The 16,119-nt window shown below is 39.4% G+C and overlaps 1 protein-coding gene across 7 annotated transcripts in view; it reads left to right on the plus strand.

Moving 5' to 3' along the window:
• Positions 1 to 218: 218 nt before the first annotated feature.
• LOC106567259 (calmodulin-binding transcription activator 1) overlaps positions 219 to 16,119 on the plus strand; it is a 485,887-nt gene continuing 469,986 nt past the window's right edge. For 5 of the 7 annotated variants that reach the window (XM_014136342.2, XM_014136343.2, XM_014136344.2 and 2 more), the window contains exons 1-2: positions 219 to 457; positions 5,322 to 5,423. In XM_014136342.2, coding sequence (XP_013991817.1) covers positions 433 to 457; positions 5,322 to 5,423 — 127 coding nt within the window. In that variant the 5' untranslated portion in view covers positions 219 to 432. The remainder of the gene's footprint in view (positions 458 to 5,321; positions 5,424 to 16,119) is intronic. The other 2 variants (XM_045693184.1, XM_014136348.2) reach the window with 2 other exon arrangements.

The following is a 16,119-nucleotide window of genomic DNA, read 5'->3' on the forward strand; positions in this document are numbered from 1 at the left end:
CTTTACATGTATGTATACGTTTTTTTTCTGTTGCATAAGCTAAATGGTTGACTTTATGAAATTATTGTATGTAGCCTAATCTAAGCAGTATACATTTGAATCTGACATAGACTATGACTTCATGCCCAATTCCAAATGGTGTCATTAAAACATAATTATTAGTCCATTCCAAAGCAGATTGGTTCATTTACTTTTGAGGTGTTACCTTTCGGCCAATGCCGTGGTCTGGTAGTTGCATTGGATGCGTGTTTTTCTTGATGTCACTAGCCATTCCAGAGTAACATTGTCAGTCATTGCCTCACAACCAATGGTAAGTTTGCATTGGCTGGACTCGCTGCTGCTCCTCGAGTCCCTCCTCGTGCTGTCCTCGCCGTGCACGCGCGTGGTACCCACGGTCGTGAGGAGGAGGAGGATGTTGCGCGCGAAGGGGAAATGGCTGCCGAAAACAAGCCGGAAGGTAAGAGAGATATAATGGGATTAATTTACCAGTAAGACAACTATGTGATATACAATATTTTAAAGTCAGACTATTGTGATATATGTGATGAGAGACGTAGAGTTTTTACAAAAATAGCACACTTGTATTTCCTCCGAAATACTAGGCAGCTAAACGTGGAGACAACATTACCTAGCCAGCTAATATTAGCTAGCTTTCTAGCCAGCTATGCCCATCATAGCCTACACATTATAAAAACAAGAAGACAAAATAGCCAGCATGATCTAAGAGCCGAATTGTATAATCCTATTTTATTCTTGATTCAGTTCAGTGAAGCAGCAAGCTAAATAGCTATAAAACAAGCTAAGTTAATGACAACAACATGTCATTTCCAACTTCTCTTCTATTTATCCAGCTTTGAAATAAGCTTGTTTTTATTACATAAACGCAAGCAAGCTATAACATAGGCTATTTGACATGGAACATCTATAACATCCTACGTATCAAACGTTAGATTGTAGTTTAGTTTGCTTAGAATGCATTTTAGCCATCCAGTGACCATGTCTGGTAACAAAAATGCTTGCTTGCAAGTCCTGGATAATCTTTTTATTTACTCGACGAGTCCACCCGTTGGTTGAGGTTCCTGAAAGGGAAAGGGAACTATCCTATCGAGTGAGGTTTTAACTGGTGTCGGTCTTACAGACAACATTATATTATTGCTCAGTTAAAAGTGTTATTTTATAATAATGTCGATGTTTGCAATAATATATATTAATTTTTTTTTAAAGCTAGTATGTTGTACCATACACAGCTTTGGAATTGAATACCACCAGATGTGTCTCAGATGTGATGGAGAGTAAGATTCTAAAGAGCATTTTTAATTTAGCCAAGAAGGCTGTTATCTTTCTGTCAAAGGGACAATCTGAAAAGGAAGTTTTGATATTCTAGCCTATTTCACTAACTATTGAATATTTGAAGCTAATTTGGGTTGAAATGTGCATCTGGTCTGGATCCATATTGACTTGAATATGTCATTTCATTTGGAGAGTATAACACTTGAGTATTAGTTAATAGTCAAAATTATAGAGGACAGGTAAAATGCATTGTCAAAATAATCAAAATGTTAGAATAAGACAGGAGGAATGTATGCATTTACAAGCGTAACATATTTACAATGAACATTGTTTAATTAAGGCTATTAAGAAGCTTGATTATGACTAAACCATACCTGCAAAATAGATTTGTTTAGAAGAAAATCAATGTTATAATTAGTATCCTAATTTCAGTAGAAGTATATGTATACTGCATCATAATTATTAATAGTATGTCCTATAGTGTATATAGGCTTAGTATATGCATTTTAAACTTAAAAATGTGCAGGGTTTTCATAAACATTAGAGTTGTTCTGCGTCGTTTTTTAAACCGCAGTCGAGCTTTCTTGCATTTAGTCTACGATGCTCTTCATATTGTTTTCAAATACATTAAGTTGTATTGTTCATATGTAACCAGGGGGTGGTGATAAAGAGCGAGCTCATATTTTGAAATGGTTGGCAATAACTGGAATGCATAGAGTGGCCTAAAACAGACATCAAATAATTAGATACACTGAAATGTTCCATATTGACACACTAGTGTAGAGAGAACTATTGATGTCAAAAGAATTAGGGGAGTGTTCATTTAGGGTGAGCTTAGTAGCCTCAATAGTGAAGAAAATAGTTGCCATCCTGTACCTTCTATTTGTGTATGTCTTATCACAGCTTGAGCCACCTCGAATGTAGAATAAAAATGCTATACACACTTATGATCGAGGTTTATATGATAAAGATAACACTGATGGTCAATGTGTTCCTATACTGTTGTGTAAGACCACAATAACAAAGATGAGAGAGCTGAGCCTGTGAGCTGGTTGTGCCAACTCCCAAACAAAGCTCCACAGGGGGGTGGTATTGAGCTGTGAAAAAGGAATGACTATACCGGGACACACTTTACATTTAAAGTGTAGTAGTAGGACTAATGTATATGACAAAATTAAAAAGGGAGGTTACCTATCTCTGTAATAGGAATGACTTACTACTTCACAGTGGCGTTTAGACCTAATGCATCACATCCACACACACAAGATGAATGTAACTACAGTCACTACCTTTGTGAATTTCTTTGCCTCTCCATCACCAGGAGCTTTTACTGAAACCCTGACTTGAAACTCCCATTGCTGAGCAGGTTGAGTTATTTTCGGTGTTCCTGTGAGGTTGGTCAGTGAAGGAGGGGGAGGGGGAGGATGAAGGAGGAGAGAGAGAGTGCTTCATGCCTCCACATAAACACAATGTCCTCTCAGGCAATCTGGAGCCGGGTAGCTTTTACATAGAATAGTCATCCAGTCTTTATTTTTCCATCCAATATTCATTTAAAATCAGTTATCCAATGATGTGTCTCAGTAAAGGAAAATATGAAGAATATGGAATAGTCTAGGCCTAGAGATAAAAATAAATAAAACATATATAATATTTATATTATTTCAGCACTGCTACTAATGCACTACCGTTTTCCTGTAGATCCAGTAATCCTCCCATAGGTATTAACACCATCTCTTTTATCCTTTTGTCCTTGAAGCACCTGGACTGTGGTGGGAGCTATAGGTATAGTTTGCTTGTTTGGCAGGTCTCCTGATGGCACTGTAGGTCACATCCTGTGCTACTCATAGGGCGATATGAGCCAGTCTCTCAGTGGTCTTCTTTGTACAGAGTAACACCAGGAGTTACTTCTGACCCATCTAACTGATTGCTAGACCCTGGGGGATAGGGCTTTCCCAACACTTCCTAAAGAACAGTGAGTCTAAGAATACTACTAGTCACGGTGGGAACGGAAATAGCAGGTGTTGAATGAAGATCATTCCAATAAAGTGACACGTCTTACCTTCTCAATTTAGACTTTAAAGTAAACCCTCGACACCTTTGAATCCTTCAGGACTTCAGAGTGGTGATCATGTATTTGTAAAGGGTGTGAAGTGGACAGAGGCAATGCCAGATATGTTTCTTATATACACTCCACTAACTTAGTCTACTTGATCTGTAGACAGAATGCCATTTCTCTCCTCTGTAGCCTAGCCTATCTCTGGGTCAGTACACTTAACCTGGTTATAACATGTTCTCACTGAAGGGTATCTTCCGCAACAGAGAAAACATAACCTTGTATGTCAACCTGAATGTGATATATGGCCATACTGTACTGTAGACCTGTGGAGTAAGAGAGGCTATAATACACTTTAAAAGTATCAATGCTTTTGCAAACAAATATGGTAGGGGCCTATTTATAGTTGATGTCTGTCTGGGTTTGGAAAGTTCACAGGGTGCAAAAATAGAATAAATCATCTGGAAATCACACAGTCATTAACTTCAGTCAGGCTGTAGCCTAGTGTTACGTCATCAAACAAGTGACCTTCTCCCCCTGATCTCAGACAGACCGTTTCTTCCTCAGCCATTCCTTTGTATAGTTCTGTGTGGAATCAACTAGGAATCAGGCTGGAGATTTTTCCTTTTCCTTAATTGAATTAGTGAGGTGTGGATGGATGGTAGTCTGCTCCCTCCGTGCTCCAGACTCTGGCTTCCGATGACAGGTGGTGTCATACCTTAGACCAGTCTGTTTCTATGCCGCCAAGGCCCTCTCTGATTGATCACATTGATTCATCCAGCTTACTACTGATGTGATGTGGACCAATATCGACCTGATTCAAACCCAGCCAGGCCTACAATGAGCCTGATTGCTGGCCCCTTCACTCGTCATTAGGGACCATTCCAAGAATAGGGAAAAAAATAGAACTGTTTGTTTAAACCAAGAGATGCATTATTCAGCAGCATAGAAAAAATAATAAATAGAATAGATAAGCAATCATGTAGGACTATACCAACGAGCAAGCAAAATATCTGGCACTATGCTATGGAACAAATCAATCAGGCTGGATCTGTCAGATTGTCTGATACGCATGTTTTGTTTTTTAAAAGCAAATTTAGAACTCTGGATTATTCTACATATGTATAAAACCATGATGCAACGACTTATTTTTTTGTTAGATTTTAAAATAAGATGTATTGTATGTATTGTATGCTAGGCCTGTCAGAACTGTTTGGAAAGACGATCTCTAAGATCAATGAGATGTAAAATAAAATGTGCCAGACTCAGTGACAGCTGAAGTGTCAGTCTTGAACTCTCAACAGTGACATAGAACTACTCATGAACCACTTTTCCCACTTGCATAAATAGTTTTTTTTTTTTAATAATGTCTGTGAAAGTTTCAACTGTGCACCTAATATCAAAATATTTCCTTCACTTGTCACTCGAGATGCCTCGTGGTGGAAATATTTTGGGGTGTATGACCTTGCTTAGTGGAGCTTAGGTTTACCACTCTGCTCTTTGTCAGTAGCATGTACTATTTTGAATATAGCCCACTGTATAGCTGTGGATGACTATTTTGCTGAAATATGTTATCTTTACACCTTGGCAGTGAATAAGTGCTGATTATGCCCTAGCACCTGTCCTTTTAGTTGTTGTTTTTTGGTCATGATACTATATTGCAGGCTAACTCTTGATTCACAATCCAGGGGTTTAGGTTAAGCCAAGGTCAGGGCTAGGAGTAGTACTGTTATCCAGTCTCTGTTGTGTCTGTAATACCTCTGTCTCCTGAATAACTCAAGGCTTAGTTACATTATTGTGGGGTTTGTTTCTAATGTGTTGTTTGCAGGTAAACATCTTCACTGTCCAGCTGCTCCCTGTCTGTCAATGTGTTTGCATGGGGGAAAGAAACAGGGCTGTACTGGGCTATTGTAAGCATCTGGGAGAATACCCTACTTCTTTTCCTCCATTTTCTCTACTCTCTTTTTGCCTCCTGAAGGACTGAAGAAAATTCGTAATCCGGATCGAATGTACAGATCAGCTGTGTGTTATGCCGGCCATGCTCCTCCTAAGAGTATCAGTGATGACACAGAGATGAACAGTAAGAGAGTGTTAATAATACTGCATCCCCCCGTGGCACTGTGCTCTGCTCCGAGAGCCCACTATAGCTGGCACATCTATTATTCATTCATCGATTCATTTATTTACCTCTTGATTTTCATCTGACCCCCCACCCCCACCCCCTCCCCTCCTCTTCTCTTCTCCTCTGGGTGTTCCTCCTGGACCGGAGAGAAGCTTGCTGCTCTGGTGATTGAAGTGTCTGCTTTACGGGATCATGCTGTCAATAGCAGAAGTGTTGTCGTTAACTAAGAGTGATTGTTTCAGGTTGAGGCCAGGAGATCATGAGCAGGGCAGGCCCTGAAAGAGAAGGAAGGCTACCACTTGGAGCTAGAAGCACTCCTATCCATTCATCTGGATGAGGAATGCACTGGGATAAGGCTGCTATGTTTACTAAATGCTAGAAGTGTTTCTATGGCCCTGATAAGTTGCATAATTTCAGTTTTAACAGCTAGCCTAATCAAGAGGAGCCTCCTTTGAATTCACAACATTCCGTTAATGAAAAGATTGCCATGCATGCTGGAGCGTCGTAGAGCATTTTGTGTCTCTGTGAAAGTGACTTCTTTCTTCATGCTTAAATCTAGACGTTCCGCTAGCGGAACACCTGCTCCATTATCCAATGATGGGCGTGGCGCGAAATACAAACTCCTCTAAAATACAAAAACTTCCATTTTTCAAACATATAACTATTTCACAGCATTTTAAAGATAAGACTCTCCTTTATCTAACCACACTGTCCAATTTCAAAAAGGCTTTACAACGAAAGCAAAACATTAGATTATGTCAGCAGAGTACCAAGCCAGAAATAATCAGACACCCATTTTTCAAGCTAGCATATAATGTCACAAAAACCTAGAAGACAGCTAAATGCAACACTAACCTTTGATGATCTTCATCAGATGACAACCCTAGGACATTATGTTATACAATACATGCATGTTTTGTTCAATCAAGTTCATATTTATATCAAAAACCAGCTTTTTACATTAGCATGTGACGTTCAGAACTAGCATACCCCCCGCAAACTTCCGGGGAATTCGCTAACATTTTACTAAATTACTCACGATAAACGTTCACAAAAAGCATAACAATTATTTTAAGAATTATAGATACAGACCTCCTCTATGCACTCGATATGTCCGATTTTAAAATAGCTTTTTGGTGAAAGCACATTTTGCAATATTCTAAGTACATAGCCCAGGCATCACGGGCTAGCTATTTAGACACCCGGCAAGTTTAGCACTCACCAATATCAGCTTTACTATTATAAAAGTTTCATTACCTTTTGTTGTCTTCGTCAGAATGCACTCCCAGGACTGCTACTTCAATAACAAATGTTGGTTTGGTCCAAAATAATCCATCGTTATATCCGAATAGCGGCGTTTTGTTCGTAAGCGTCCCAGACACTATCTGAAATGGTAAATCAGGGTCGTGCGCATGGCGCAATTCGTGACAAAAAAAATCTAAATATTCCATTACCGTACTTCGAAGCATGTCAACCGCTGTTTAAAATCCATTTTTATGCCATTTTTCTCGTAAAAAGCGATAATATTCCGACCAGGAATCTCCTTTTAGCTAAACTGAGGAAAGTAAACAAAGCTTTCGGTCGACGCGGGCACGAGCCTGAGTCTCACAGTACTGTAACCAGCCACTACCCAAACGCGCTACTTTTTTTCAGCCAGAGCCTGCAAAGCCACGATTCAGCTTTTTACCGCCTTCTGAGACCCTATGGCAGCCGTAGGAAGTGTCACGGGACAGCTAAGATCCTCACTCTTCAATAAACAGAGACAAGAAGAACGACACCTTGTCAGACAGGCCACTTCCTGCCTAAAACCTTGTCAGGTGTTTGCCTGCCAAATGAGTTCTGTTATACTCACAGACACCATTCAAACAGTTTTAGAAACTTTGGAGTGTTTTCTATCCATATGTAATAAGTATATGCATATTCTACTTACTGGGTAGGAGTGGTAACCAGATTAAATCGGGTATGTTTTTTATCCAGCCGTGAAAATACTGCCCCCTAGCCATAACAGGTTAAAGACCACAGCAGCTTCCTTTATAGTTCCTCCACTGCCAAGGACTCTGTTGATCTAGGTAATGAAGTGTATTTGGAGTAGTGTTTTGAAAAGAGAGGCTGAAATCAACCACATCTCCTTGTTATGCTCTTCACTCATTACACTGTTCTCCTTGATATTGCTTTAGCCGCTTCAGAGCTCTGCGTTTTTGCTCAACACACTTTGAGATGTAGATTTAGAGGCAGCAAAGGAGTTGGTTGGTGTTGTAGTTTGTGATTCTTAGTGATTGGGATTCGGGACTAACGCATCGCCCCCCAGCTGTGACTAGTCTGTTTTGTGAGTGTTTTCTCTAGTCTTGCTCTCCCTACATGCTGGTGCGTGTTATTATGGCATCCTATTCCCATGTCAGCCGGCCTAGTTAATGTGCTTTCTCTGCCTGCCTGGCTGGCTGCCTGGAGGTTTCACCAGGACACTGTAACGCTGCTCAGAGCAGCCCAGGCCCAGGCAGGTAAACCAGTGATCTGAGTAATTGTGGGAGTAGTTATGATAAAGGGCTGGCTGAGTCCTTCCCTGGCTGACTGTGTGTGTGTGTGTGTGTGTGTGTGTGTGTGTGTGTGTGTGTGTGTGTGTGTGTGTGTGTGTGTGTGTGTGTGTGTGTATGTGCCGTGTGCGTGCCACAAGCTCTCACCTCTGCTCTCCTTGAGATGGGCTTTGCATGGATGGGTGAGAGCTGAAATACGTAAAGAGATGTTTTCAGTTTGTTGCAGGCAGTTAACTGTTCGTGTGCATGTTTGTTGAACTTCCTGTCTAATATGTTTTGCAGCTCTTTGACTTAGCCTTTCTCAGCCTCACTTCTGAATATAGGCCTATTCAATTTAGCAACACCATGGTAGACTCAAATCTTCAATCTTTTTTTACTCTAAGTAGCCTAACACTGTTATATAAATAATTCAGGCTAACTATCTACGATATTTGGTTGGCCAGCATTCCACAAAAAGTGTACATCGCCCTCTCTTCCCCTCTATCAAGAGTCATCAGACTGTAAGAAAGTTGTCCTGTAGAGTGGAGTCTTTGACATCAACCATTGTTATTATGATTACTGCGAAGGAAACATGATGGCGCTTTAATTTGCCCTCTTGTCATAGTAAACCCCATCTCAAGTTTCCCCCCTAGCAGTGGGCCTAATCAAGCATTGTTTTGACTTTTCAGAAGTATGGGCCTACTCACTGCCTCTCTAATCATTCATATTTGAAGAGATTATGCTAATCAAGAAGAGCTCTGAGGGGTATACTACAAAACAGGATCAATGAGATGTGCCAAAATCTTCTGAAATAACTTTGTCTTTTTGTTGTTAAGATAAGCTTGAAATGAGCATGGTCTCATTGACTCAACAACCAAAAACCCATTTCTAAGTTTATCTTCCTTAATGAACCAGAAAATCTGTTATTTTCGGTTGTTCATCAAAGTTAGCTGGCTAACTCATTGATCCTGCTTTGTAGTATACCCCTCAGGTTAGTCCAATCAAAGCCTTGTTAAGCCAGATGCAAAATCAGGGAGATTTTAACTCTTTTTAGAGTTTGGGTAGAGGTCTGTATTGGCATCATACTGTAGAAAGAGTGAAGAAGAGGTTCATATAGCAATATCTTAGATTTGTCTATATTTCCTTTAACATAAAGGCTAGTTATGACCGATGCAACATGGCAGTCAAGATGGAAATTAAGAATGATGTTTTTGATGCAAATAATATGCTGAGTGTATGATTAGCTCATTTTAGAGGTTGAACTCAAATGCTTTATTTGTCATCAGAAGTGGTTGTTTGTTTTGGTAATGGCAACAACTCGGCAAAACATGTTAACTCCCCTCTACCTACCCTCCCTCCTCCCACATGTCTTACAACAACTCACCCAGATTGATTGCTTTTGATTGACAGCATGTTATTAGCCCAGCACTGCATCTTGGCTGACCAATCAATGCCTTCTAGTTCTGGTTTTGCTTCAATCAGTGTTTTTATTCCTATCATTCTAATAATGTTTTCAGTGTGGACCAGCCACTGGAGAGGGGGACAGTGTTTGTGGATGGACTGGGTCTTTAGTGGGCCTTGAGGATGAGGTTTAGCAGTGTTTTCCCCGACAAGGATTGAGGCACTTGAGGGTTGTTTCTGTCTGTAGACAGAAAACTCATTAGGCTATTCACTTATTTGATCCCTATGTCTGGTTCTAATTTATTTGGATCTGGTAATTATTACCCTATACATGCTCCAGGCTCTCTGGTTGTATACCAGTCTGTTTGATTTGTTCTATGTTGTTTTAGCATGTCTTGTGATGTCTTTGCTGTGTCATGTGTTTCATATGCTTGAATGGGCCTATTGAGTATGCCTAATGAAAAATGCATGGCTGAATTGCATGTTATAGAAAATATGTTTGCTGCGCGGCTGGGTGCTTGACTTCCTTTCGTGTATGGATGTTTAATGACTTTAATATTGTTATTTACTGTTGTTTAACATTTTGTTTCTTTATCTGATTAGAGTTATGTTTCTGTTATGTACTGTGTATTCATGTTTGTGATATAGCCTAGTGTTGTTCATCTGTCACTAAAGACATAGCTAGACTATATTGCAAAGTGAATACTGGGATTTAGCTTACATATGTAGGACCTTTTGCAGGAGAACTTTCCTGCAATGCAACTTGCAGTGGTGGAAAAAGTACTCAATTGTCATACTTGAGTAAAAGTAAAGATACCTTAATAGAAAATGACTCAAGTAAAAGTGAAAGTCACCCAGTACAATACTACTTGAGTAAAAGTCTTAAAAGTATTTGTTTTTTAAAAATACATCATTTTCTTTAGGAATGTAGTGAATTAAAAGTTGTCAAAAATATAAATAGTAAAGTAAAGTACAGATACTCAAAAAACTACTTAAGTACCGTAATTTCCGGACTATTAAGCGCACCTGAATATAAGCCGCACCCACTGAATTTAAAAAATATATATTATTTTTAACATAAATAAGCTGCACATGTCTATAAGCCGCAGGTGCCTACCGGTACATTGAAACAAATGAACTTTACACAGGCTTTAACGAAACACGGCTTGTAACAAAAATAAATAGGCTTTAACGAAACACGGCTTGTAACAAAAATAAATAGGCTTTAACGAAACACGGCTTGTAACAAAAATAAATAGGCTTTAACGAAACACGGCTTGTAACAAAAATAAAAAATTAGCAGTAAGCTTTAGTTGTCTTTTTGCACTGAGTCAATTCCTCACGCTGCTGTTTCCAACGTCTTATCATCGACTCATTAAGACCAAGCTCCCGTGCAGCAGCTCTATTTCCTTTTCCAACAGCCAGATCAATCGCCTTCAACTTGAAAGCTGCATCATATGCATTTCTCCGTGTCTTTGCCATGATGAGGGTGACAAAATGACTACCGTAATCAGAATGATGGGAAGTTTGAGAGCGCTCGATTTAATCTAAACAGTAAACAAAAAAGTTGTTTGACCGTAACCCGTTCGGCAATTTCATTGGTCTAATGAAAGCTTCATGCCGCCAAAAAACTGAGCACGTCACAGAATGTGGTTTTTTGGAGAAAGCGGGAAAAATCCATATATTAGTTTAAGCCGCGGGGTTCGAAGCGTGGGGAAAAAGTTGCGGCTTATAGTCCGGAATTTACGGTACCTGTACCTGTACCTGTACACAGCCAATCTGTAAATAGCACACCTCATCCCCATATTGTTATTTATCCTCTTGCTCTTTTGCACCCCAGTATCTCTACTTGCACATCATCATCTGCACATCTATCACTCCAATGTTGATGCTAAATTGTTATTATTTTGCCTCTATGGCCTATTTATTGCCTTACCTCCCTAATCTTACTACATTTGCACACACTGTACATACATTTTTCTATTGTGTTATTGACTGTACGTTTGTTTATGTGGCACTTTGTGTTGTTGTTTTTGTCACACTGCTTTGCTTTATCTTGGCCAGGTCGCAGAAAGTAAATGAGAACTTGTTCTCCGCTGGCGTACCTGGTTAAATAAAGGTGAAATAAAAAAATATAAAAGCAGCACTTTAAAGTACTTTACACCACTGGCAACTTGTAGTGTATATGAGGTTTAAAAAGGCTTCTGTTTGTAATTTCCACTTTGACATTTCAGACATGTTTTTCTCTTACGAAAAAGGTATTAACTCCTACAAAAATGTCCATTCATTATAATCCACATAATAATTCACATGTCCTGTTGTTGCAGGATTATTTCCCTGCTTTGGCAAACTGGCTCAAATTAAGGTCCTACATCTGTAGTTCTTAAGAAAGATCTTAGATCTTCACAAGTGCTTCACTAAATAGCCTAGACACTATGCACAGCCGACAATGGTTTACTGAATGAGCCAAGGTACCATAATATTAGCTCACCATTTCCCTACAATATGGGCAGCACTAGGCACAGATTAAAATGAAAAACTGTCACTCTCGGAGCGCACTGAGCCAGAGACGGAGGAGGGAGTGTTTTGTGTTGAGGGCTAGGGTATTGATTAAAGATTTGTTTTTGTCAGCCTTTCCAGCCTCATGACCCACGCTCTCATCTCCAGGGTGGGGCCAGAACAAGCTAGCATGACAGATACCCTTAAATTCCCCCAACTGTTTGCTGCTTCACAGGCAGGATCAGTGATAATCCAAAGATCAGCACAGAGGAATATATATTGTTGGGGTCTATTTGATTGAGGGTCTTCTGACTCATGAAAAGGCATGCTTTATCCCCTCCCAAGTCCCTACTACCAAGGAATAGAAATAGGCTTGTCAGTGTGCTCATCAAAAACAGGCCCTGTAGTAGGCATAGAACAGCAGATTTTATAGGCCCCTTACTGGCTTTTGGAGGAGCCCAAATCACCTGAGTAGTCGGGTGGTACTGTAGGTGGCTAGGCCCTAGGCAAACTTTCTCTTAGACAGCTCCTTTATTATCACCAGGGCAATAATTGGCTGCCCACCAGCCCAGCCCTGCTCAGCCCAGCTCAACTCAGCCCAGCTCAACTCAGCACCTTCCCAGCTAGCACATAACGTTCTGAGAACCATATGTTTCTTAGTGCTTCGTGAGAGCGTGGTTGACCTATGGTAATGGTACAGGATAGTTGCTTGACTTTGGAACATTGTCAGCACATTTAAGTAACTTGACAAAAGAACGTTCATTTCATTACTTAACAGAAAGTTTCCTTAAAGTTCAAACATGGTTACATTTAATTTACATTTTGGTAATGTTCTAGGAACGCTCTCTAACTGGTTTGACATTGGGAAAGTTCTCAAATAGTTCAGAGAATGTTAAGAAACAACCTTCTGTGGGAATTTCAGTACTTCAGCATCACGTTTCCTACAGGTCTCCTCCTGGTTCTATTTAAAGTCATGTTCTCAAATTGTTCAGAGAACATTACGAAAACTTTCAATAAAAAACACAAGAAACCTTTTGTAACATTCAGAGAACGTTCTAAGAATGTTATTTAAAAACCTGTACATTCCTTTATTAGCATCAACAAACTCTCTCTCCTCTATCTTGTTAAGTGTGTTCAGGTGTGTTGACCGCGCCCACTAATTGGCCACACGTGATCTTAATGAGTGCTTGTTTTCCTTTGAAATGGGGTTTGTTTGAATAGACTAAAATAAACAGCTTTGTATGAGCTAAAAAAAAACATGACATGCTAGCTCCATCCTGGTGGCGCAATGGATAGGGAACAGAAGATTATAGGTTTGAATCTCATTGACGCCGTCCCACAATAAAAAGGTTAATGTGATTGCATGAATAATGCAATCACATGCTTGGAGTTCTAAACAGTTAACCCAAACTAAGCTAGCAGTGTTATTCAAAGTTTTATATAAACATGATCTCAGAACGTTATTTAATTACCATAAAATAACCTAGAATTTCTATTCTCAGAACGTTATTAAAACCTCCCAGGAAAACTTTCAGGGAACTATAGTAAAATGTTCTCAGAACCTCGCTGCAACATAAAAATGAATGTTCCCAGAACTTCCTTTCTCAGAACGTTAAAAAAACTTAGGGCTTCGTTCCAAGGGCCAATGGGAAACCAAAAACGTATGTTCCAACAACTTCCAAAGAACCAAATGTGCTAGCTGGGTTCTGATATAACAAGCTCATGTTTTAGCCTGTGTTGCACTTGTGTTTTACAACCAATTGCTTGTTGTTAGCCAGATGGGATAGTTTATTTTGTGGGCTATAATAATCATACCTGCATAAAATCAGACAAACATTGATTTGATTTGCAAAACAGGATCGTGGTTGTTTCTCATAATGATGCAATTCTGTAGGGTGGTGGAAACAAATATATTTCATAATATTCCCGATAGGTGTCTATTGAGGGCTAGTCTATTTATGTAATCTTACACACAATTAACTCTGTAGGCTTATTTGTTGGTAGATGAGCGTTCCTTAATCTGAGAGTATTAGCAACTAAAATCGTCAGTCGATACAGACCGGCAGGTATACATCGACAGATAAAGGCCTTACTCATCAGTTTGGCTTAGAAAGTCATCGGGGGTCATCTTAGATCTTAGACTCTTCTAGTTCAGTTTTCCATTGTTGTTCCAATTGGTGAGCTCTTTCTGTTATCAGCCATGCCTTCTGATATATCTTACATCATAGCCTTAAAAATGTGTTGACTTGATTAGACCTATAGAAGGCTGCCGACACAATGGTGCAGCATTAGACTGTGCCTTTAAGAGATACAGGCGTTTCTAAGCCAGGATAGCCCGGTATCTCAAATTGTTCTGTTAATTTTCACATAGAAACTTAATTGGGAGGATGGATGTTTGACATGCTTTTTATCTTTGTATCACAAACCGGTTTTGAGAAAATCATGATGAAAGTGGCCATTTTAGGCCTTTTTTAAAAGGCGTTATGTGTCTGCTGTATCATCTTGGTGTCATTATAGTCCTTATAGCAGGGCTATTCAACTATATTCTTACAGGGTTCAGATTAAAAAAGGGTTATTGCAAGGGGGCAGATTATTATTGAAAAGAACTGTATAAAAAAGCAACGTACACACCAATAAAACATTTTGTTTTTAATGAAATGTTCATGAAAGTAATTAGGAAAGAAGTGAAGGGTGTTCAACCAACGTCGAGGTGCAACCAACATTTTATATAATCATTGAAAAGGAAAAGGCACAATGCTCGCTCACCATTTTGGAAATTTTATTTAAACAACTATTAAATAATAATAATAAAAAAAATGGAACCTTTATTTAACTAGGCAAGTCAGTTAAGAACAAATTCTTATTTACAATGACGGCCTACCGGGGAACAGTGGGTTAACTGCCTTGTTCAGGGGCAGAACAACAGATTTTTACCTTGTCAGCTCAGGGATTCGATCCAGCAACCTTTTCTACCTGCCTCTTAAAAGTAATTAGGTCATTTTAAAATCATCTGAAAACTAAGCAGCTCAATAAATAACACAAAGATATGTCAAATCAGGTAATGCCAAAATTCGTCTGTAGAAAGTATGCTTTGAATGTGTTTTTTTTATCACACTCCCTTCTAACGAGTCCTTGTTAGCATCAGAGAGGAAAATAGACATACATGTTCCTGAGAGTCGTAGCTTTCAGGAATATGGTCATAATATTTTGTAGCTTAAACCGTTCAAACGCTAATTCATATGAAGAAAAAATTATCAACATGCCACATAGGCGCTATAAAGCCCCCCAAAAACGCTAGAAACCACACTATAGACCAGGGGTTCCCAAACCTTTTAACTCGGGGCTCCCTTCCAGCATTGTAGAACATCCCACGCCCCCCTACACGGGCCTGCACTCACCACGTCTATTTCTATGGGCACAAGCTCTGTTCATGTCACAAACAGTTCAGGTTTACAGCAACAACAAAAAACGTTAGCTGACATGGGCTAGTTGTTCTGGACATTTCTGACAATTTATAAATATCTCTCTAAGGTCTGCAATGACTGACATGACAAGAGGAACTGATGATGCACTACCCAATTTATAAATTGCACCTTGTCCATTCTACTATTACAACCTTCAAGAGTAAGTTGAAAGTCTGCCGACTCCACTCCCAACAGTTTGGGAACCACTGATATAGACAACCACAATAGTGCTTGTCATTTTGGCATTGAACGTCAGATTTTCACAGCGATTGTTTTGCTGAACTTTTATTAATGTGAGCATTCAAAATTCAAAAGGCACTCGCACATCTGAGCTATCTTTTTTGCAGGTACATGGTAACAGTTGAATAAGATGAGAAAATAGAAGGAACCCGCACACTGCTCTTAATAGTATCACTGCTCTTTAATAAGCTTATGCCGCGTAGAGTAGACCAGAAGGCTAAACTGAAAAACCTAACCTCTATCAAATAAAACGATGGCGGAGCCACAAAGGTACTTCTGTGCAAGGGTGTTTATTTACATAGTGAATCCGAAAGAAAAACAACAGTACTGCCACCAAAAGTATACATCCTGACAGCTTAAAACAATGCTGCCCCATCAACAGCTCAATCCAAAATGGTCGCCCCTTTGAACTGAAAGAGAGGCTCCTTTTGTAGGGGAAGCCCCTCCCATCAGAACATACTAAACACTTATTAATTAAAAAATGACCATCATCAAAGCCTACATTTTCCACTCAGCTAAACATCATGAATTATATGCATT

The sequence above is a fragment of the Salmo salar genome, chromosome ssa13 (assembly GCF_905237065.1).
Source record: "Salmo salar chromosome ssa13, Ssal_v3.1, whole genome shotgun sequence".
In the NCBI taxonomy this organism is placed as follows: Eukaryota; Metazoa; Chordata; class Actinopteri; order Salmoniformes; family Salmonidae; genus Salmo; species Salmo salar.